Below are 24480 nucleotides of genomic sequence, written 5' to 3'. Positions count from 1 at the left end.
AGAATCGGGGACAGAATCTCCAGGAAAAGATCATCATGGGACATCTGCACTGCGGACGTTCGTTCCGTGTGCTTTGTCATGCATGGTAAATAACCGTGCTTAGATGGACTAGTGTGGTTTCTTTTCATTTATTGGAGTCAAACATTTGGTCATTCCAAATTAAGAAACCATATATGTTTGTTCCCCAAGTGAAAAAAATAAATAAATTCGAGTCACATTTAGATGAATCTCGTTTTACTTTTTTAAACATTTTTTTTTCTTCACCCATATCAATTTTATAACAAACGCTTTTCAGAGCCCATATCGCTTAATCCAATGCAACGTGTCCCTTTAAGCGTGGGAGTTCGCCCGGTAATTCTGCCCTAAGTTGGCCGCAGATTGCGTCGGTTCACCTTGTAAACCCTTGCACAAAGAACACGTGTCTGATAATTTCAAATTTGCTGTTAATTCATGCCAATGGTTTACTCTTCTTATTTATTCACCCTTGCTGACCTGATTATTCGGTAGTGTTTGTGCTTTGTATGTGTGTATTATGTGTGTTGTGTTTACGTATGTTCTTCTGCATAATTAGGTTAAAAATAGCTTGCTCATTGAGTCCACCTAGTGCCATGTAATTTTGTCCCATTCTATTACGTTGTTCTCTTACGGCTCCTGCAGCCGATTTCACAAAACGCTAGGATTAATCCTATCTCGAGTTAGAACTAGTAACCCGCCCTAACTTGGGATGGGTTCAATGCGTCCTACCCCTTCGGATCGGATACGGAACTTAACTCGTCCTATTAAGTCCTAAGATTAATCCTAAGTTATTGGTGAAATCGACGGCTGTTCCTCACTGGACTCCCTTGTAGTATTTAGTTTGAACATCGAATGTAGTCTTTTTGTAGATTATAGTAATATTTGCTTATCATAGACTGAGCTTGATACTGTGGACTAATAATAAATAAATTTAAAAATGTACTTGAAACAAATCTCTGCATTACATCAGTCGTAAAAACAATGAGCGGTTTAAAAAGCAATTTGGGTTTGATCAATACAGATTAAATATTTATTATTTTCACAATCGGAATTTAAATGGCTGAGCATAACAAGTCAGACCTCTTTAAACTTATCCACATTTTTTATGAGTTAAAGTATAGAACCATTTCGTTGTTTACCGTTATGCTTGGTGGGGAAATAGTTCAGGTAAATTGTACACAAAATATATACAAATTTGAATACAAAATTATTATTAATTAAAAAAATATATACATATATTTTAAACTAGGATTGATTATCAGAGTTGTTAAGACACATTGCATGAGCCCAACCAGAAGAAGAAAAAAACAACGAACGACAACACAGAAAAACAACCATACAAACACCCAACTAAGCAAACAAACACACAAACAACAACAAGCTGCTTGAAAGGCACTGGACACGTTAGGTATTGATTGTCAAAGACCATATTCTCACTTTGTAGGTGCATCCCAACATATGCATAAAATACCACACCTGTGAAAACTTGGGTTCAATTGGTCGATTTTGTAGGAGAGTAATACGAAAGCAAAAACACCCTTGTTGCATTACTTTGTGTGCTTTCAGATGCATAATAAAAGGCTTCAGCAATAGTCTTCTGAAGTCTTATTTCGAGTGAGAAATAACCTCTTTCTCAAAAACTACATTACTTCAGAAGGAGCCGTTTCTCACAATGTTTTCTATCAACGGCTCTCCATTGCTCGTTACCAAGTAAGTTGTTATGCTTAAAAATTATTTTGAGTAATTACCAATGCCTTTAACGAAAGCAATCTGTAGTTTGTCAGCCATCTTGTTGTAGAAAGTGAGATTGGTTCATGTATATCTGCTCATGCGGGTAGTCATAGTTCGCAATTGGGAACGGATTAGGAATTTCGTATTCACCATCAGTGAAATCATCCTCGTCTGTAAAATCGTCGTCAAAATCATAATCATTGTTGTGCCCGTTTGCAATTTCCTTCCCATGTATAGATCCGTGCTCGATGGTCGGTCTTACTTTGTGGACAGGGGGACGTGGTGCTTGCTTCCCCTTTGGATTGGGCTTCATTGCTCGAACTGGTTTCTTTGAAGAATCCCTGAAGAAAAAAACGAAATCGAAGTTGTATAAGTACTTCAAGTTTGACGGCTTAATTATAGCAGTGTCAATTTGACTGAGGTTGTTGTTACTTCCCTGGTAGATTCACAAGCCCCAAAAATGCCACAATATAACAACACAAGAAATTCAACTGGTTTTAATTCATACCGACTGGTATCTTGGTTGGATGGTAGCGATGGTCTGGCGTCCTGTTCAAACCATATGTTATTTGCATAGATTGGTTCTGGGATATCCGACTGGTCATAGGAGAATGCTGCGTTCACGAGAGTGACAGATGAAGTCTGCGCCTGCGCAGGTACGTCGTCATTGGTGTCGTACAGCCTCGTCCTGTTAACACAAGGTGTCAATGTGATTTAGATATTAAAAACAGAGAGCGTTAACATAATTATTGCAGATCATTTACTGGGTTATTCTGATTTCTTAGTCTGACATTTGTATCACCTTAATCTGAAATAGCGCCCTCTAACTGCATACGAAAATGAGCCCTGAGGAGCAGTTAATGAACCCAGCGACTCGAAATCAAGTCTACAGCACAGTAACATACGTTCAGAGACTCAAACAAAATGTCATAGCACATCAATAATGAACATTCGGTTTGTATGAACGAAAAATGTATTGACGTCACGCGTAAGCAGCCATTTTGTTTGGTGACGATAATTTTAAAACAGTAATAAAGTCATTGAACCAGACCATATTCATGACAGCCCCGAACACTTTTATCAAACCAAATGGTGGAATTTATAATCGGTTCCTACCTTCGACTTCTTCGTACCATATAGATCATTGTAACAGTGACAAGTAAAACAGTAAGTGAGAGACTAGTCGCAACCACAATTGACAGCAAATCTGGAAAATATCACAACAAAATAAAGTTCCTAAAAATATCAAATTCAAATTAAACAGTTAATACAAAAACCATTGCTTACCGTTATTGTGTGCTTACTGCAAATAATGGAGGGTCAACAGTAAGAGTGTTGTTTATATATGCTGTTCTGAAAGTTGTTATTAAAAAGAGGAAAGAGTATATTTTCACTCCTTTTGGTTATGGGTTTGCATAGTTCATAAACGTTGATGTTGATGAGGTTTTTTTTCATAATGTACCAGACAACTTTTGTTAGTAAGTGGGTGTTGCATGCATGGAGGTTAGACTCCTCCATGTTGTATGCAAGTGTTAACATAACATCCACGGGCGCCCTATTGTCTGGTTACCAACAAAGCTGTTTTAACAATAAACTATAGGTTTTAGTAAACTTGCTGGGACAATCATGTAATACTTATCTTTTGAGGGGGTGTTGGCTCTGAAAGGAGCAATAAAAGTTTACAAAATCTGTTTTTTTTCAGAGCCAACACTTCCTCCAAAAGAGACACGGTTGTACCTGCAATTTTACTATAATCTATATGTCTTTTCATCATTCACACCATGTAAAGTTTCAAACATCACTTAAAGTTGTTTTAGTTCTCAAAAACGAACCTATATCACAAGATCCCTTGTTGCTCCACTCGCCTGACGTGCTATTACACGTTGATAAAAAACTGGCGCCATTTTGTTGGAAACCCTGTGTGCACGTGTAAGTCAGCACCGTTGTGTTATCGTAGCAGTCGCCTGGTTTACCGTCATGACGAGCTCTATAGCTGTAGGATGGACTCTCGCAAAATAAGCCACCAGTGCAATGAGCATCAGCCAATCCTGAACCGGCAGGGGAAAAAATCAGTTGGTTGAATTTTTTACTTTAACAAGTTTAAATATTGCGCACATTTAACACACCGTTGATCAATATAAGCCGAGTAGTTGTGAGAGCATAAAGTATATTTATTTTTAGGAACGATTTCAAAATCTTTACTAATAGTGCGACTCAAATAAAGGTATGCATTATTGTGTTGAAACTGGAAAATGCTGAACTTTTGTGTGTTTTTTTTTCTTCTTCAAATGAAGACAAGCTTTGGTATGATAATACTGGCTGTAAGCTGTTTCAGGTGATGGCTATGTACTTTGCAATCAATTTGAAGCACACAATATCCAAAATACCCAACTCGTGACTTTCTCTCTCTGTGTGCCAAATTCCATGAAATGCTTGTATTGTGAACATCAGAGGCACAACCTCACCCATACATGTCGTATTAGCGTGGTATGTTCTTGATTGATCAAGACCCCATTTAAAGATTTCTTGAAGACAATAAACAAATGGAGGATATAACCTTTCCACACCCAACCTCATATTCAAATTGTATTTAATAAAGTTCAGCAAATAAAAGAAAACTATTATGTGTGTATGTATTCAGCCTACTAAAGTTTAATCCCATGCACAATCACACACATTGGGTCTTTGGGATACGACTCACTTTCATTCTTTTGAAAACATTCTGCCGCAAGCGACCTGCCCTTAAACCATTAAATCGTCCACAATCTTTGACCTTGTCCAATTCAACCGAGGGGTCGAGTCAAATTCGGGTCATAGATTGACAATCTTTCTACCATTGTTAAACATGGATTTGTTTAATACTCTGTTTTTTCCTAAAGCATTAATTTGTTCTTATTGTTTACAATATCAAGTCAACTATTTTATAATTTGTATTATACTTTATAGGTTTCAATCTCTAACAATCATTCAGTGGTCTGACTACTACGTCTCTTTATATTGATTGTGGGGTATTCTTATGTTGGCCTACCCCTGTCAGCCCCCTTTACACCTGTATTTGGTCTGGAAAGTAACAAATGTCTTAATATGTAAATATCAAAATAAACTACATTTTAAATCAATGGACTGGATGTGTTTAAAACTGAGCATTGTGTGGATTGTAAAAAAAAAAAAAAAAACATTCGGATTTATAAGTGTTTAAAACAAAACATTTGAGAGGCATCAATGATCAGCCGGTCATATTTCACTAACACTTGCTAAAAGGTTATCACAGCCAATGACATTTGTTTGGTTCTAAAAGTTGTATAATGAAAGTCATTATTGTTTCTCATACGTGAAAATGAATACCGTAGGTGCAAGCAATTCGGCCTTTTTGACAATGATTATAACCATTAAAGTTTTACCGAATTATAATTTATATTATACCATAATTCCTACATTACCAATAAATACAATCTTACCTGTAAAGAAGTATGAGCACACCGCAACGTAAATAACTGCCCTGATACTTGGTACGGACAAAGGGCAACACCTTCCTCCCCAAAGACGAAACAATCGAAACATATCTCTCTGATTCCCACAGATCGACGGGAACCTTCCCTCAACCCTTTCCGTCTCAAAATAAGTTCAATCGCACTGCCCGTGTTTACACATAGCTGTTTGCCACCCTATTGTGACGTAGTCCATTGTGAAAGTATACAGCATTGTGTTTTTGTCAAGGCTATTGGAAATCCATCTACCCGTAGAAGACCTATGCGTCACTGATTCATGGAGGAATGGCTACATGCCACGATCAAAGCAATCACAAACAACAGGTCTAAAGTAATAAATAAAGGGGGACAATATTCACTTGCGGGTGTGATGACAAGAATGTCTCAAAACTAACGAAAGTTTCTTGTGTTTATTTGTATTTAATTAATTCTAATGATTCTACTCGACTTGAGTTTGTAGATCGAGTGTTACGTTGTAAACAATGTGTAATAGCTCAAGTTAGAAAAAGTTGTATTTATTTATAACTTCCATTTAGTGACCTTATATGGTAATGTGAGTATGGCTCCTACAATAAAGCGCCTTTTTGGTAACAATGTTTTGATCGTTAAAAAAAATTAGAGGGCGGTATTTATAGATTTATGGTTGTATCGGCCTTTTCGAAACAACCTCGTGCAGTTTAAGATAGATCTATAGTGTTTCGTGAAATCGAGAGGCCGATTTCACATCAGAGAGCTAATTAAGGTTCGATCTTAACTTTGAATCAATCTTAACTGCAAGCAAAGTGTGACGCCACAGTAGGCCTACAAATCAATGGTACCATTTACAGTTTATCTTTAAGCCAGTGGACACGTTTGATAAAATTGTCAAATAGCAGTAGTCTCACTTGGTGTATTCGAACAAGAAAATTAATGTATAAAATAACAAGTCTGTGAACATTTGGCTCAATTGGCTATCAAATTTGCAAAAAAATTATGAAAGAAAAAACAAACACTTGTTTGCACAATTAAATTGTGTGCTTTCAGATGCCTAAAGAAGGTTCGCAGATTCAAATTATTTGAGGGAGAAATGTCATCTTTCTACCCCAGGACATTCCCGGATAATGGAAATTGCCATCCTGAAAAATGTCCTGCTTTCTTGTTAAGGGTTCTTTTTTTCGAATCGACTTAGAAAGACAAAAATTTCCCCATTGAAAAGCATTACACGACAGTGGTGGTGCAGACAAAATGAAGTCGGCTAACTGTACAGAAACAACTCTTTTGAACCATCTTCCTCCAGCCCATGTTATTAAAATTCCCACGAGAACAGATTTCCCTATCACACATTTTCCTTATAGTTCAACCCAAAATCAGTTCCATGTCCTTTCGGTATGTAAATACAAAAAAATGCATATTAGTTAATAATATTGTACAATAAACCACTTTCGTTGCTAAGGGTATGTATTTATGCAACCCATGCCTGTTGAGGGGTATTCTGCTTTCCGTTTCTACCGGGAGATTCGAGTCGCCTCTCCGGTGACGTGGCTCCGTTTTCCGGTAGGGTGGCTGCTGATGCCCGCTGCTGGTAACCACCTTTCGTTCCTACAAACTCCTTAGGTACAACTTCTTCAGATAGTGCATTGTTTTCTGAGAGCGCACGTGATATTATATCCATCATTTCAGTATCCTGCGTTGGGTAGATCTTGTTAACTGAACTATACAAATAAAAATAAATAAAAAATATTTATAAATTTTATAATTTGTTACCGATTTTTATATTCAAATTGCTTACTTTTTTCTTCAAAAAATGAACGTCATTTTGTTTTTGTGCAATGAACTCTAATACTATTATGGAGAAATATTAAATAGTGTCTGTTTTATACATTGCCTTTTCTCATAATGGGAATAAATGATACAAGTCAATGAATTTTACAAATTTCGTTTTTGTGATTCAAGTTTGAATAAAAAGGTTCAAACGAAACTTTGCCACACGGTAAAATGGCCCATGAGCTAAATGAACAAAGGAGAGAAAGAGGTTGATATATTTTAACCTTTTACTGTGGCAGAAGAGCATCAATAGGAGAACGCACAGCACCACTACAAAGAACGTCATCAAACTCAAAGATGCAACAACGGCTGGAAAAAAATAAAAGAATAAACAATGTTCGTTATTTGCCTCAGATAAAAAATAACAAATAAATATCAATGTTAAAGTTTGAACTTCGAAGAAATAGAAATTGTTTCTGCATTTGTGTGTGCATTGAAGTTTAAAAGATATCCTATTGTATAAAGTAATTACTCCTATATCTGTAACTATACTACTCATTATGATAGTATTTGTAATTTAAGACTCCTGTGAGCTGAGCTACCTTGCGTGTCACTGTCATGTAAACTTGAACAAAAAGCATGGCGGCGCCCAGAGGGTGGACTACCTGACGTCACAACTAGAGTAGACTTGTGCATGTCGCACACTAATACAGTACACCTTTTAAATGTAGTAATGGTTTAACTTGACTAAGCCTATCGAAGACCTATCTATTTTATACTCACTCATTTTGTCAAAAATACTCGGTGCATTTGAAACTAGGCTGGACGTCGCACCTTCTGACGCCAATGAAACATAATCTGAAGTTAGTGTTAGGCTAGTTCCACTAATAACATCATCTGGTGCAGTTGAGTCAACTTCAAAAGTAGTAGATTTCTGGTCGTAGTGTAACGATGTTGATACACTATCTGAAGCCGACGAAACCAAATCTGATGTTTGCTGTTGGCTAGTTCCGCTAACAACCACCGATGTAGTTGATGTAGTAGAGTCAACTCCAAAAGTAGCTGAATCGGTTTGGTCGTAGTGTAACGATGTTGATAGTATAGTTGAAGCCGAAGAAACATAGTCTGAAGTTTGTAGTTCGGTAGCTCCACTATGAACATCATCCGATGTTGTTGATGTAGTTGGTTCAACTCCAAAAGTAGTCGAATCCGTTTGGTCGTAGTGTGACGATGTTGACACTATATCTGAAACTGACGAAACATAATCTGAGGTTTGTTGTTGGCTAGTTCCACTAACAACCACCGATGTAATGGATGTAGTTGAGTCAACTCCAAAAGTAGTTGACTCCGTTTGGTCGTAGTGTGACGACGTTGACACGGTGTCAGAGGACGACGAAACATAATCTGAAGTTTGTAGGTGGCTCGTTCCACTAATAACATCATCCGATGTTGTTGATGTAGTTGATTCAACTCCAAAAGTAGTTGAATCCGTTTGGTCGTAGTGTGACGATGTTGACACGGTGTCAGAGGACGACGAAACATAATCTGAAGTTTGTAGGTGGCTAGTTCCACTAATAACATCATCCGATGTAGTGGATGTAGTTGATTCAACTCCAAAAGTAGTTGACTCCGTTTGGTCGTAGTGTGACGATGTTGACACAGTGTCAGAGGACGACGAAACATAATCTGAAGTTTGTAATTGGCTAGTTCCACTAATAACATCATCCGATGTAGTGGATGTAGTTGATTCAACTCCAAAAGTAGTTGAATCAGACGATGTTGACACTGTAGTTGGGGACTCCCTTGAATGAATGTGTGTGGTCTGGAGTTCAGTTGAAGCTTCGTCACCGGTCGTCGAGACAACTGTAGATGTTGTCAATGTGTTGAGTGTAGTCTCATCAACACCGCTGCTTGTCTTCCAGGGCGCAGTTGTAAAGAGAGTTGGTGCATTTGTTAAATCCGTAGTTACTGAAGGCTCGTTAATAGTAATGATGTCAGGTGATAGCATAGCTGTAATGGCTTTGTTTGTCGTAATCAGAATTTCTGAATACAGGAAGAACAAATAATTATTTAATTATAAGTAAATGAATAATTCACCATACAGTTTGATCTTGTCTTGGGTATTTTTACATTAAAAACTAGTGTGATTTTATCAATTTGATGGATGGCAATTTTAAGTATCTTTCTAAAGAACCCCGTACACTAAATGTAGAGCAGACTAATTGACTCGGGTCCGGTTCACGTTGGGCCTGGCACTTTTCTGGGTCAGATGACCCGGAATTAGTGTCAAAAAGACCCATGAATGGGTCGAACTGATGCAGAACCCAAGTCAAGCTCACATTTTCCAACCAATTTCCCGGTGGTCAGCCTGGCACCCGGAAAGGAGTCATGACTGACCAGTGAATCTTTAGTGTGAACTACTCTGGCGTTAGGTTGTACCTTATCATTAACTGTGACTTTAAAATGCAAAACGAAAAATTTAAAAGTTACCAGTGCACGAGAAGTTGGTCGGACTCCACAAGGCGCTGTGTAAACATACAATGAGTTCATCGCCCTCTGGTTGGTACCCTTCTGCGCATGACAAGATGGCTACTCCCCTGTACTCGCTGGAGACAACTGTGACGTCAGCATTCGGTATGGGTGACGGTTGACTGCAAGAAATGACTGAGAATAAATTCAGACAATTATAAACTAGAAAAATTAACACTGTTTGTTTAGATGATCTTCCCGTCAAGGAAACTCCCACGACAACGACGACGACGATAACGACAACAACGACTACAGCAACATCAACAATAGCAACAACAACAACAAAAACATCATCACCAAAAGAAGCAGCAAAAACAAGAACAACAACAACAACAATAGCAACAACACAACACCGACAATACATTGATCACAACTTTCATTAAAACTATACCTCTGCAGGTGGTTTTCTCCCCACTCCATTGTCCACTCAACAGACACGTCCTAGTCGCAGACCCTTCTAGTTCGTACCCGTCGTCACACCCGAACACAACCACGCCATCTACGTTGAAAGTGCCATTATCTGCCGTCCTCTGTCCGTGTAATGGTTGACCTGGGTCACCACACGCAGTGTGAGGGATATCTGTGGACAGAATGATAGGTCAAGGTTATGGGAAGTTTGTGCTGGTGTATGTTTTTCCTGATTCATACCTTTTGCAAGGTACGAAGTGACTTTGGACACTGCGTACCTTGAACACTTCGTACCCCTTCTCATCACGAGACACAATTCGTTATGGAGGAATTTCGTACAACTTCGGGGTTTCTGCATTGTGTTAAAGACAATGGACACTATTGGTAATTGTCAAAGACCAGTCTTCTCACTTAGTGTATCTCAACAAATGCATAAAATAACAAACCTGTGAGAATTTTAGCTCAAATGGTCGTCGAAGTTGCGAGATAACCATAAAAGAAAAAACACCCTTGTCACACGAAGTTGTGTGCTTTCAGATTCGTGGAAAATTACTTCTTTCTCGAAAACTACGTCACTTCAGGGGGAGCCGTTTCTCACAATGTTTTATACTATCAACCTCTCCCCATTACTCGTTACTAAGTAAGGTTTTATGCTAATAGTTATTTTGACTAATTACAAATAGTGTCCACTGCCTTAAAGAGAATCTCGGGGTTCTGTAAAGCACACCATTAGGATTCGGGCCAAAGGAGCCCAAAAGGAGTCAACAATGAAAAAGAAGCTCTCACCATAGCGACAAATGAAGTGGTTTTCCTGGACGCATTCCTGGTTGTTCCACTTATAGCTGGTAATATAGGGTGATTCCATACAGGTTTCTTGTTCCGAATTGGGTTCACCCGGGAACCATCCTGGCACGGTAACTAAGTCGTCTAAGACAATTATGAGGGGGGAAAAACATCGTTATGAGAAAACAAAAAGGTACTTAGATAGATATATACAAACTTAGATCAGGAAAGAAATTGAAGCTTGTCATATCCTAGTCTTGGTCTGAGAATTTACTATCCCATATTCGTGACGTAGCGTAACGTAACATAACGTAATGTAACGTAACATACGTAGCGTGATAACCCGACAGAGGGCGCACTTTACTTGAATTAATTTCGGTTGATGACTGGAAGCTGGTTATTTTATGCATATGTAGGAATACACCCATTGAGAACAATGGTCTTTGACAATAACCAAAGGTGTCTAGTGCCTTTAAAAAGAAGAAAAAATTGTAAATTAAAATAAAAATATAAATCTTACCATCAACCCATCGCCATGCTCGTTCAGTGACCGTCTCATCAACCTTAGCCCCGATCCACCATTGTGCCTTTGCAAAGTCACTGTTCAACGTGTCTACGAGAAAATCTTGGGTGCTCTGGTCCTGGATTTCCATCAACCATCCGCCGTGATGTGTGCACAGACTCAGGGCGCTCGACCAAGTTCTTGAATGGTCGATGAAAACGAGGCAGAAACCACGGTAGTCATACTGGCTGTAGTTGTCTAGAGATGCGATTTCGCACATAGAGCCTGTTGAAATTATAGGAAGGTAAGAAAGCAAGTTAATGAAAGGAACACGTTGCCTTGGATTGGTCGAGTTGGTCTTTGAAAAGCAGTTTGTGACCGTTTGTTATAAAATGCATATGGTTAGAAAGATGATGTAAAAGTAGAATACAATGATCTACACAAATATGCCTCGAAATTGCGTGTTTTTCTTTTTACCTCGTCCAATAACACGGTCGGCCATTTATGGGAGTCAAAACATCTTTCTAGCCATTTACATTTCATAACAAACGGTTTCAAACGCATTTTATAGACCAACTCGTCCGATCCAAGGCAACGTGTTCCTTTAATGATATACAGTTAGTATTAAACATTATAAAGATAAATGTCCCCCCCCCCCCCCCCCCACACACACACACAATTTTTGTGTTTGTTTTTTAGGAATTCCGGACGCTAATTTTGTATTTTGTTTTATAGGCTCGGCCTATATATAGGTATTGTATTACTTTTGTATTAATCACTGCCTTGTGAAATAACCCTGCCTATTGGTTACTCCTTCAGAAATTAGTGTTTTGGCTTTGTACTATTTTCATGACGTATGGAAACAAATGTGAGTTTGAATTGAAATTGAATTGAATTATAAAACTCACTAAATTGGCATATAGAATTCATACTAGATGCGCAGTCGACGTCATTCCATTGGTAGCCATGAGAGTTGCCGTTTGCGTCGGTGAATGAGCTGAGATGGATGCATTGTTCAGTTCCCAGGTTGTTAGGTTCACCAGGAGCCCAGGGTAAGAAGTTTGGGAACTGTTTGCCTGAAATGAGAGAAAGAAATAATAGTGGGAGGTCACTTCCTGGCACACCACAGACTACACGTATATAAACAGCTATTATGATAATTTCAGAAGCACTCAATTATTATTATCCTGTGCTTAGCAAGTTTTGTTGTGCTCACAGGCTTTATGAAGTTTGGCCCAGTGTGAACGGTGTGGTTAAATGGATAGTATAAAATATAGTAGTACAAAATATAATATAAAATGGAAACGTTAGCATGTGTTGACAGCGGCCCACATAGCAGAGCTCAAACTTACTGTTCTCCCAGACCCATGGTCTTGCCTCTTTGCCACCAATCCAGAAATTACTACTGCTCGTCCTCTTCAGTAATTCTGTCTCGAGGAATGATTGCAAACCCACGCTGTCTATTTTGACCAGTGAATGTCCGGACGTCTCCTCACACTTTAGCCTAGCGAAGTCCCATCCCAGCAACTCGTCTTCTTTGATGAAGAAGCAACTCGTCTGGTATTGGAGACTGTCGGTGGGACATGGGGCTGAGTAATATAACATTGACGCCATCTTAAAGAATTTTTTTTTTCGAAACCGTTCGATTGTTTTATGTATAGAAGTATAAGATTTAGTTTAAATGTGTGTACAACCAGATCTCTGCCAATGATGGAAATATTATCAAAAATTGAAATTGCACACAAAGGGCTTGAAGAACTACACAGTAGTAAACCAAAAGCAAATACAGAACTTCGCAAAAACAGTACCCTTAAGGAGAAAAAAACACAGACATAAACAACCTTTATGTCACTGGAAAAAACACAGGAGGAAGAATTAAAAAACAAGCCTAAGATCCCGAATGATCCCAAGACTGACAGTAATTACACTTGACTCAAGTCCAAATTCCGTGAGAATCCTTTTATTTTCAGTCCCATTGAATACCCAACGTCAACAAACTCTCCTAACCAGTGCCGTGCCGCGGGATAAGGACTTGAATCAAGTCTAGACATGGACTTGAAACCCTCTACAGCCAATATACTACTGGTATCCACAGAAGTGAGTTCCCAGACAATCAAAACCCATTTTTGTCAATACGGTGAACAGTTTCAATAGATTAAAACATCCTTTACACAAAACACGTATACTGTTGTTTTGAGAGTTCATGAAACGATTGTTCTTACGTCTACAGTAGAGGCTAAGCTCACTCCATGATCCATTGGCATTACAGGTACGTGTGGTATCTCCTTCAACTCCATAGCCAGCATTGCATGCAAACGTCACCACACTGCCTGCCGTATAGACAACGCTAGAGGGCGTGCTAAGAACACTGTGGGGAGGCACTGGAGGATCTGGGCAACGAATCTCTGAATGAAAGGATGATCATAACATTTTAAAAAACACGTTTATCTATTTTCAACCCCATCCCCAACCCCCACCCTCTGTGTTTAAAGGGCATGCAGTAGGCATTACAAAATTAAACCAAAAGCCCCCCCCAAAAAACAAAAAAACAAAAATACAAAAAATTGATTTTTGTACCGTCTCAAGTTTGAAAACTTATTTTCAGATTCTGGGGTTGAACAAAAAAAAAGTTTACTCGAACCAACGACCTCCGGGCGTGCCGGCACTATACCAACTCAAGCTATTTATCCCTGTTGGCGGTCTGCCTATTTTGTCAATATCTTTGTTTGGGTGCCAGTCAGAACCCCAGTATTACTGTTAACTGCCAAGGACCGCACCTTAACTACCAAACAACCTGGGTAACATCAACCAGGGGACTACCATTTGACTTTTTGTTTCAGATATCAATATAAACCACAAGGGAAACTGACTGGGTAATAAGTTAATGATTTTGGGGTAGAACAACGCAAAAGGTTCCCCTTGTGGTTTATATTGAAATTATTCTTTGACCAAAATATTTTTAAATCACAGCAACAAAAATAGTGACGTCATGTGAAAAAAATGAATCAAAAAAAAATATTCACGGCCGTGTTGTTTGTTTATTAACCTCGACTTTCGGAATAGTCGGTCCTAATTTGAAAATAATTAAAGTGGCGGGGTCGAGAAAATCAATGAACGGAAAATACTTGAAATAAACGATTTCCCGTCTTTGCTTTATGAAGGAAGGATTCGGTGTTTACCAAACATCTAGTTCGCCACAAGTTGTCTTACAGCTGGACTGAACAGACGACTTTATGCTGAGCTCTTTTAATCAGAAATCACAAAAAGCTTTCTGATCCTTGTAGAAGCAAGACTTGATGTAACCGAAATCTCTGAATATTTCAAACTCGTAAATACTACCATACCCAAGATATTTTCACTGTCAACGATTAATTGTGGTTCCAATTAATATTAAGATGGCGACACTTGGCGTATACGAGATGATTATTTTGATGGTTTGCATCTTACGGGTTCTCCAAGCAGTCTGTCCTCCCGGCTGGTTGACTTGGCAAGACTCTTGCTACATCTTACTGCCTCAGAAGATGAATGGGACCAATGCTAAGAAGGCTTGTGACCGGCCCGGAGTAAGTCTTGTTTTCCCAAACTCGATGCAAGAACAAAACTTTGTATGGGAAGTAATGAGCACATGGATGAAAGAATTAGGCGCCAGTTCGGATGAGCTGCAGCTGTGGATCAACTGCTACAGACAAGATCACGAGCAGCATTTCGTATGCTCGGATTATGAGGGAACTTCGAGTTTCAGTAACTGGGTCTTTAGAAGTAATGGTCCTAGGGAACTCTGCGCAAGAATGGTAGGCAGTGCAGCAGGCAGATGGGCAGACCAAGTATGTTCTAACAATTATTTTGTCGCTTGTGAAATGTCGGCTCTTGCGTACGGGTGCCGTCAGCCAAGCCGCCGTTACATTCATGTACCACAGCAGTGTCTGCTCAACCATCAGATCAAGAGCTACCCGGTCAATGAGTCCATTGGTTGTGGTCAGGCGTGCTGGGCGGAGCCTCTCTGCCGCTCCTTTAATCTCTGGAAGCAAGCTGATAACAAGACGAGCTGCCAGCTCAACCATGCCAGTCTCAAGGAGTCTGACGTCACTGATATCAAGTACGAGGAGAACTGTTACTTCTATGTGCCGTAAGAAGTTCAGATCATCGCGACGCATCACGTCTTGAAACAGTTTCTATCCTGACGCAGGGAGAACTGTTACTTCTACGAGCCGTAAGATGTTCAGATCATCATTGCATAGGATTTATTATTAAAAATAGCAAAATTAGTTAGATTTCGAACTCCACCTACACATTATCATCAACCAAAAAACACAGATTTTATACATTTGCCTCGTTTTTGTTTTGTTATGGAAGAAGTGTTCTCAAAAATTTGAAAGTTATTTATAAATAGTTGCTTGTATAAAATTGCATACTATACCTTTGTTGTCTTTTAGAAGATGTGATTACATTCTAAATTCTCACCATATTTTTGTTTTTAAGTGATTTCCTCGACGCCACATTTTAGCCTGAGTGTAAATTTAAGTTGTATGAAGCCCTTATTACACAAGAGCAATTTAGTAAGGGTTCCTTGCTGAATTTTAGCAAGGTTGCGAAACGTTACAAAATGCAACGCGTTGGAAGGAACAAGCATTTTTGCAGTGGCCAAGGTTCCTTTGGTAACTTTTATCCTTCTCGTTACATTTCATAACTATCAACAGATACGCTTAGACTCATTTCAAAAAATCTATAAAAAAAAAGGTTGAACAAATCTCTAGAATGATAATTTAATACCCAACGCCAAGAGACGAGAGCCATTGTCAGTTTCTATTGATCAACCTTGATTTTGAAGAGGAAATAATAATCAAAATCGATACAGAGCGGCAATTTTAATTATGTATAATTATTTTGATCGTCCATCTCCAAGCAACACTTCCATGTTTACAAAAGATCTCATATGCTAAAGTTACGTTGCTGCAGACTAAACTGAAGAGTTTACAGGAAGCTTGTACAGATAGATTCAGAAATTTCAAAAGCGGTTTACTTCAACCATGAGCCATAAGATGTTCAGATCATCGCGACGCATCACGTCTTGAAACTGTTTCAATCATGACTCAAGGAGAACTGTTATTTTTTTGAGCCGTAAGATTATTCGATCGTCTCGACGTATTACGTCTTGGAACTGTTTCAATCGTGACCCAAGACATAGGGCCTGCATAAAATCGCGATCGATGCAAACTGAGCACAAGTTCCACTTGATAAGTTTGACAGTTTCTTGGTTTGACATTTTTTATATAGGACTACATTATAGTACTTGGAATAGTTTTGTTTGTAAAGAGCTGATAGAGCCATGCATGTGTTTCTACGTTAGGAAACATTTTACTGGTTGAATACTTTTCTTTCTTGTAAGCTCGATCAGTCATTAACCTTAAAACCCCAATTTTATGATTAATGAATAGTTTACATTTTAAAAGGAACCAAAATGTATAGAAAAATACAAATCTATAGTGGGTCCACTTCTGTACTTTATTCCAACTGTTTTCTACATCACTACCAAAAACAGCAATGGCCGATATCACGAAGCACTTTAAGAGCACTGTTTAAAGTTTTTACAGAATGTTTTAGAGGAAATGTTTTTAGAAAAATCACTGGAAATATTTGTGAAAAGAAAGAAATTAAAGATGTGCCATTTGGTTATTCTTTAGCATATAGCAAATACCAGAACAGACGTAAGTCGTTGACTGAATTAGTAGATGAACACTATAGCCACTTCTTAGTTTTACACTGACCTAAAATGACATACCTGCGCTTGCAAAAAATACGTTTATGGAAAGAATGTCTGCTTTATTCCTTATTTACCACACTTTATCATCTTTGCACCTTCAACTAATTAGTCAAGAGAGCAGTTTTTCACAAGATGAAAACTCTTCAAGTTTCAAAGCTATTGGATATTGCTTCAAGACGTAGCTTTGTACTCTCGTTGCAATTCATGTCAATAACAAATTGGCCTGCCCCCAAGAGAAAGGGATGAGATATTGTTGTTTTATAAAGCCCTGTGATTTTCTGGTTCTGTTACTGCGTCACTCGTTGTGGCTGGAAGAGACTCAGCGGCTTGTATAGTATTGGCAAGGAGTTGCGAAACAGAAACTGCGCTATTGGAAATGGCATGACGTAAACCGAGTTTCCTAAATTGACCCACAAATTAAAAGTCCATTATTTCCCTACCACAAAGGACTTTTGCGCTTCACTTACAATGCAGGAAATTAGCCTTGTTTCTTCGGCAAAGGTTTCTAAATTGTACGGGATTTCAGCACAGGGACTCCGGTGGTGAAAATTAGATCAATCTCACGGTAAAATGCACACTTTCAGGTAAAAATACTTCGTTTCTAGTCAACAGCAGTGGATCAATAACGCAAGCCTTATTCATAAGTTGTTAAATCGGCCCTTGAAGTAGGCCTATTTGATTATTTGCCTCTAAACAATGGGTTTACCACGCAAACTGGGTTAATTAGGAACCATGCTGGTATTTTAAATATAATAAATTTTGTGGTTAATTGCACACTTCAGGGCAAAAACTAATCGTTTCCATAGGCAACAACAGCGTTTATTCTTGGGTTAAAAAGCCCACACATTTCACTTGTTGAGTCACAGTCGTCACTGAATCGGCACAGAGTGGTGGTCAAGACTGCAGTATTGACTTCGTTGAAGAATTTCTTTTTGATTTCATTGTGTCCGTCTTGGCTTCTCCTGAAGCTGTGTGTCCTCATGGATGGTTGACATTACAAGATTTCTGCCATAGAAAGATATTGCGTTCCTGAATTGTCAATTTTCAAAATCAGAATCAGCTGTGGTTAGTGTATATTTAGAAAGCGTGTTCTGATGTAGGTACTGATGCTTTTACCAAAGACCATGCGAAGCAGTTTTGTTCTTGTGTAGAAACAAGAAAAGTGACTAATCTACGAGCCGTGCATTCTGAAATTATTACTCAGTGTACTCCAGAACACGAGTAACTTTCACTACGAAAACAATAACATATTGAAATCAAAATGACACCATTTAGTGAGGTGATCTTTGTTCTGATTCTGATGGTCAGCATCTTACGGGCACTCCAAGCAGCGTGTCCTCCCGGCTGGTTGACTTGGCACGACTCCTGCTACATCTTACTGCCTCAGAAGATGAATGGGACCATTGCTAAGAAGGCTTGTGACTTGCCCGGAGTTAGTCTTGTTTTTCCAAACTCGATCGAAGAGCAGATCTTTGTATGGGAAGAAATGAGTGCATGGATGAGAGAATTAGGCGCCACCAGTTCAGATGAGCTACAGTTGTGGATCAACTGCTACAGACATGATAACGAGAATTTCTTATGCTCGGATAATGAGGGAACTTCGAGTTTTGGAAATTGGGACACTAACAGTAATCAGCCCAACGAGGACTGCGTCAGAATGGTAGGCAGTGCAGAAGGCAAATGGGCAGACATTTATTGTCGTTACAATTATTTTGTCGCCTGTGAAATGTCGGCACTTGCTTACGGGTGCCGTCAGCAAAGCCGTCGTTACTCTCACGTACCACAGCAGTGTCTGCTCAACCATCAGATCAAGAGCTATCCGGTCAAGGAGTCCATTGGGTGTGGTCTGGCGTGCTGGGCGGAGCCTCTTTGCCGCTCCTTCAATCTCTGGAAGCAAGCTGATAACAAGACGAGCTGCCAGCTCAACCATGCCAGTCTCAAGGAGGCTGACGTCACTGATATCAAGTACGAGGAGAACTGTTACTTCTATGAGCCGTAAGATGTTCAGATTATCGCGACGCATCACGTCTTGAAACTGTTCAAATCCTGACTCAAGGAGAACTTTTACTTCTATGAGCCGTAATATAATTCGATTATATCGACGCATCACGTCTTGAAACTGTTTCATCCTCAGGGAGATTTGTCACTTCTATCAGCCGTAAGATGTTCCGATCATCGCGACGCATCACGTCTTGAAACTGTTTCAATCCTGACTCGAGGCGTACATATGGAACTGTGATCAATTCTAACTAACAATTCGTCAATTTCTAGACATTTAATAATTTAATAAGTTCATTTAGACTTGAAATATATTTGGTTTTTCAGATTATTCTCATCATGACGTGGAACGTCTACAGTTTGATCCTTTGAGACACAATTTTCAGTGTGTTTTTGACTCAGTTCTAGATAGATGCAAGCCTGTGTGCTTCGTTTTAATTAGGTCACACTGAGGGCACCAAAACAATGACCAAGGGGCATGAAGGCAATCGCCTTCGTTGCTTCCGTGAAGCATCAGGGCCCAACTTCATAGAGCTGCTAAGCACAAAAATTTGCTAAGCACGAAATTTCTCCCATGATAAAAACAGAATTACCAACCAAATTTCCACTTGTTGCATCTTGCTTGTTACTTGTATATTCACCTGTTGTTTGCTTATCCTGAAAATCGCGTGGAAATTTGGTTGGTAATCCTGCTTTTATCAAGGCACAAATTTCGTGCTAAGCAGATTTTTGTGCCTATAGCACCTCTATGAAATTGGACCCAGGCCTGCATAGATGAGATAAGAGATATTGTGATTGAGAGCGACGCTTGTTCGGTGTATTTTAGCTGTACATTTTATGCACAAACAGAATTAATAATTAGAAGAAACGGTAGAAGCACATTATTTGTTGAACTGTTTATAAAATATGTCCTGGTCAAATTCATGACAAGATCGTTGGTCTTTTCAACTGAAACAAAACAATTAATCAAATACATCAACATTCCTATCTGTTGAATAGATTTTGTTTTCAAGCACCTACAATTATTTCCGGACCCGAACTAAAAATTAAAATAATTAATTCAAAGTAGGATTCATAAAAATTGATTATGATAAAAAAAATCAGCCTTCACGTCAGGCTTACCATCACATGCCTATATTGCCTCATTTTTGTTTTACTTCGTAGAAATATTTAGGATTACCTCTAAAATTTGAAACTTAATTCTTAAGATGGTTGCTTGTATAAAATTGTATATTTTGTCATTATTTTCACATTTTTAATTAACTTTTAAATTGCACACATTATCTGTTATTTATTAATTTGCTTTGTATTATTGATCGCACTTAAAGAACCTTCAAATAAAATAATGTTTAAATTGCTTGAATAAAACCTAGATAATAGTTGAGATGAAAGTGTTCATTGTGTAAACTATTTCAGATTTCACCCAGAATCCTCTGCTTGCTGATTAGGCAGTTGTCACTATTGGTAATTACTCAGAATAATTATTAGCATAAAACCTTACTTGGTATAGAGTAATGGGGAGAGGTTGATAGTATAAAATATCTAAAGTGACGTAGTTTTCAAGAAAGAAATAATTTTCCACGAATTTGATTTCGAGACCTCAAGTTTATACATTTTTTGAGGTCTCGAAATCAAGCATCTGAAAGCACACAACTTCGTGTGTCAAGGGTGTTTCTTCTTTCATTATTTTTCTCGCATCTTCGACAACCAAAGGGCTCAAATTTTCACAGGTTTTTATTTTATGCATATGTTGAATTACACCGAGTAAGAAGACTAGTCTTTGACAATTACCAATAGTGTCCTGTGTCTTTAAAGCGCATTGAGCGTCTTTTGAGACGGATTTTGGCGCTATATAAATGCTTCTGATTATAAATTGACTAAGCAAGTAATACTGCATTTATTATTTACTTATAGCTAGGGTTTTCTGCTTACCAATACACACTGGGCTCACTCCATCCCATGACCCGTTGTTACTGCATCTCAGTAAGCCTACGGGTACTGCAGTAGTTCCAGTAAGCTCATATCCGGGAATACATGAGCAGTTAGAGTAGGTTTCACTACCAATGGCTAGCTGATCACATTGAGCATGTGGAAATACCGCAGGTAAACCACAAGCTGGTGAAGCTGAATGCCAAAGGAAATTAATTTGATAAGTATTAAAATGGATAAAACAACTTTTGATTTTGATTTTATGAAAGTCATTAGCTGTATGTCAAGGCTTAAAACAGTCCATCTAATCCTGACACCATGGTTATACTTAACATTTTCTTTGCATTTCCCAACATCTTAGTGACTTATTTACCTGCCCACGTCTAGAATTATTTGGATTCATTTTATTTCTCTATTTAGCTAACCTATAAGGGCGTGGCAACAGCCCCCCCCCCGACTTTTTCCCACAGGACCGGAAGGGCAAATGTTAATACCACACAATCCATTTTATCTTTTAAATAAACATGTTTATTTTCTACCAAAAGTACATCAATAATGCCAAATGATATTTTAAAAAAGTGTGACAAGCATACAAGCATACATTTCGTTTTTCCCTAGACTCTCTTGCTTTCTTCAATCATTACCCCACCCCCTCCCTACAAACAAATTAATAACAATTAAAAAAAAGTTAATTAAGCGACTTACCCGTAAATAACTTCACCTGAGACAAAACGACGACACATACAACTGAAACAATACACGTGAGTTTCCTTCGGTTGCTCATCTTGAAAACCTAAACCAAGTCAAAGTGAAGTGTCGTCATCTCATTAACACTAACCCGTTTCCATCACAGGAGCTCCAACACTACGGCCTTGCCAAATCAACTGGAAACGGTTACACTTTTCTACGATTTGAATTCATAGTTTGGCAATCGAGTTCAAATAACTGAGATTATTTTGAAGATTTCAAACACTCAGTAATCCAGACAAGCTCTTAAAAGAACTCAATGTACCTGGCAAGTAGATACCAATCGTTACCCTACATTATCGCGTGATGCCAGAGTAGGCATGTAGACCTACTGATTGTTGGAGAACACCGACCACCAAGTCTCCTGACGATGACTAGAGCAAGCTCGAAACGTTGAGTCCGGATGAGAACTCACTCCGCGGTAGTGATCGAAGTTTATAACGAGAGGTCTCCCCTGTCCACTACAGCTACAGTAGTCGTTCCGGCCTATTTTCTACCTTCCGCCCCTGTAGCAGTTAATAAGCAGGCAGGATTGCACGAACAATTATGTGACGTCTCATTTCCAACAACATAATATCAAAGAATTAACCAAATAAGTGTAGTTCTCTGTAAGCCAACCTGGACACTATCTCTGTGGATTTATTGACATTGTTTGGAGATTTGGTCATATCTATTACCAAGGTTGGAATTATTTATTTGGTTATCATAGATTGTTGTCTGGTTGGTTTATTACACGTAATCCGCCAGAACAGAAATAAACTGTATCAGGGGTAGGCTATAAAAATAATATGGTCATGATACAGTTGATATTCGTTTTCATTGGCATTAAAAGATTGAGAATATTTTTATTCCCCCTGCACAGGATGCCAGTCCATCGCACGTTACTCTCACTACTCGCTATGTTGTACTCCTGTGCGGAGAGAAGCATTTATGATAAAGTGACTTGCTCCAATGCCTTGCTGAAACCCAATAAAGTGCCTTGCTAGTACCCAATTGTACTCCTGTGCGGAGAGAAGCATTTATGAAAAAGCGCATAGCTCCAATGCCTTGCTGAAACCCAATAAAGTGCCTTGCTGGTACCCTATTGTACTCCTGTGTGGAGAGAAGCATTTATGAAAAAGCGCATAGCTCCAATGCCTTGCTGAAACCCAATAAAGTGCCTTGCTAATACCCTATTGTACTCCTGTGTGGAGAGAAGCATTTATGAAAAAGCGCATAGCTCCAATGCCTTGCTGAAACCCAATAAAGTGCCTTGCTAATACCCTAGCATTTATGAAAAAGCGCATAGCTCCAATGCCTTGCTGAAACCCAATAAAGTGCCTTGCTAATACCCTATTGTACTCCTGTGCGGAGAGAAGCATTTATGAAAAAGCGCATAGCTCCAATGCCTTGCTGAAACCCAATAAAGTGCCTTGCTGGTACCCTATTGTACTCCTGTGTGGAGAGAAGCATTTATGAAAAAGCGCATAGCTCCAATGCCTTGCTGAAACCCAATAAAGTGCCTTGCTAGTACCCAATTGTACTCCTGTGCGGAGAGAAGCATTTATGAAAAAGCGCATAGCTCCAATGCCTTGCTGAAACCCAATAAAGTGCCTTGCTGGTACCCTATTGTACTCCTGTGTGGAGAGAAGCATTTATGAAAAAGCGCATAGCTCCAATGCCTTGCTGAAACCCAATAAAGTGCCTTGCTAATACCCTATTGTACTCCTGTGTGGAGAGAAGCATTTATGAAAAGCGCATAGCTCCAATGCCTTGCTGAAACCCAATAAAGTGCCTTGCTAGTACCCAATTGTACTCCTGTGTGGAGAGAAGCATTTATGATAAAGTGTCTTGCTCGAGTGCCTTGTTGGTAACCAAAAAGTGCCTTGCTAGTACCCTATTGTACTCTTGTGCGGAGAGAAGCATTTATGATAAAGCGCATAGCTCCAATGCCTTGCTGAAACCCAATAAAGTGCCTTGCTAGTACCCTATTGTACTCCTGTGTGGAGAGAAGCATTTATGAAAAGCATAGCTCCGAATGCCTTGCTGAAACCAATAAAGTGCCTTGCTAGTACCCAATTGTACTCCTGTGCGGAGAGAAGCATTATGAAAAAGCGCATAGCTCCAATGCCTTGCTGAAACCCAATAAAGTGCCTTGCTGGTACCCTATTGTACTCCTGTGTGGAGAGAAGCATTTATGAAAAAGCGCATAGCTCCAATGCCTTGCTGAAACCCAATAAAGTGCCTTGCTAATACCCTATTGTACTCCTGTGTGGAGAGAAGCATTTATGAAAAGCGCATAGCTCCAATGCCTTGCTGAAACCCAATAAAGTGCCTTGCTAGTACCCAATTGTACTCCTGTGTGGAGAGAAGCATTTATGATAAAGTGTCTTGCTCGAGTGCCTTGTTGGTAACCAAAAAGTGCCTTGCTAGTACCCTATTGTACTCTTGTGCGGAGAGAAGCATTTATGATAAAGTGACTTGCTCGAATGCCTTGCTGGTAACCAAAAAGTGCCTTGCTAGTATCCTATTGTACTCCTGTGTGGAGAGAAGCATTTATGATAAAGTGTCTTGCTCGAGTGCCTTGCTGGTAACCAAAAAGTGCCTTGCTAGTACCCTATTGTAATCCTGTGTGGAGAGAAGCATTAATGATAAAGTGACTTGCTCCAATGCCTTGCTGAAACCCAATAAAGTGCCTTGCTAGTACCCGATTGTACTCCTGTGTGGAGAGAACCATTTATGAAAAAGCGCATAGCTCCAATGCCTAGCTGAAACCCAATAAAGTGCCTTGCTAGTACCCTATTGTACTCCTGTGTGGAGAGAAGCATTTATGATAAAGGGATAAAGTGTCTTGCTCGAGGACACAG

At 39.0% G+C, this 24480-nt stretch overlaps 2 protein-coding genes across 2 annotated transcripts; both read right to left on the bottom strand.

The window, feature by feature from the left end:
* Positions 1-1441: 1441 nt before the first annotated feature.
* LOC117304305 lies at positions 1442-5363 on the bottom strand. Its single transcript, XM_033788682.1, has 5 exons — positions 5205-5363; positions 3579-3794; positions 2863-2953; positions 2255-2434; positions 1442-2087 (listed from the first exon to the last, which is right to left on the bottom strand). Exons 1-5 carry the CDS (start codon positions 5305-5307, stop codon positions 1796-1798), a joined length of 882 nt encoding a protein of 293 aa, XP_033644573.1. The 5' UTR covers positions 5308-5363; the 3' UTR covers positions 1442-1795.
* Positions 5364-6675: 1312 nt separating this feature from the next.
* Positions 6676-10218, bottom strand: LOC117304804 (serine-rich adhesin for platelets-like). Its single transcript, XM_033789417.1, has 6 exons — positions 10209-10218; positions 9898-10086; positions 9468-9641; positions 7812-9020; positions 7262-7346; positions 6676-6925 (listed from the first exon to the last, which is right to left on the bottom strand). The coding sequence occupies exons 1-6, from the start codon at positions 10216-10218 to the stop codon at positions 6676-6678; spliced, it is 1917 nt and encodes a 638-aa protein (XP_033645308.1).
* Between the last annotated feature and the right edge of the window lie 14262 nt (positions 10219-24480).

Source organism: Asterias rubens, chromosome 21, assembly GCF_902459465.1.
Source record: "Asterias rubens chromosome 21, eAstRub1.3, whole genome shotgun sequence".
Taxonomy (NCBI): domain Eukaryota; kingdom Metazoa; phylum Echinodermata; class Asteroidea; order Forcipulatida; family Asteriidae; genus Asterias; species Asterias rubens.
Note: the sequence above shows the minus strand (reverse complement) of the source record. Positions and strands in the feature narration are given on the sequence as shown.

Coding starts and splice junctions, on each gene's coding strand:
- LOC117304804 (XM_033789417.1), bottom strand. Junction 7,347..7,811: donor TGTTTCATTGGCGTCAGAAG/GTGCGACGTCCA, acceptor ATTTTTTTCCAG/CCGTTGTTGCATCTTTGAGT. Junction 6,926..7,261: donor CTCTTCTGCCACAGTAAAAG/GTTAAAATATAT, acceptor TTATTTGTATAG/TTCAGTTAACAAGATCTACC.
- LOC117304305 (XM_033788682.1), bottom strand. CDS start 5,307: ATGTTTCGATTGTTTCGTCTTTGGGGAGGAAGGTGTTGCCCTTTGTCC. Junction 3,795..5,204: donor GTGCTCATACTTCTTTACAG/GTAAGATTGTAT, acceptor CTGCCGGTTCAG/GATTGGCTGATGCTCATTGC. Junction 2,088..2,254: donor TCCAACCAAGATACCAGTCG/GTATGAATTAAA, acceptor TTTTTTCTTCAG/GGATTCTTCAAAGAAACCAG.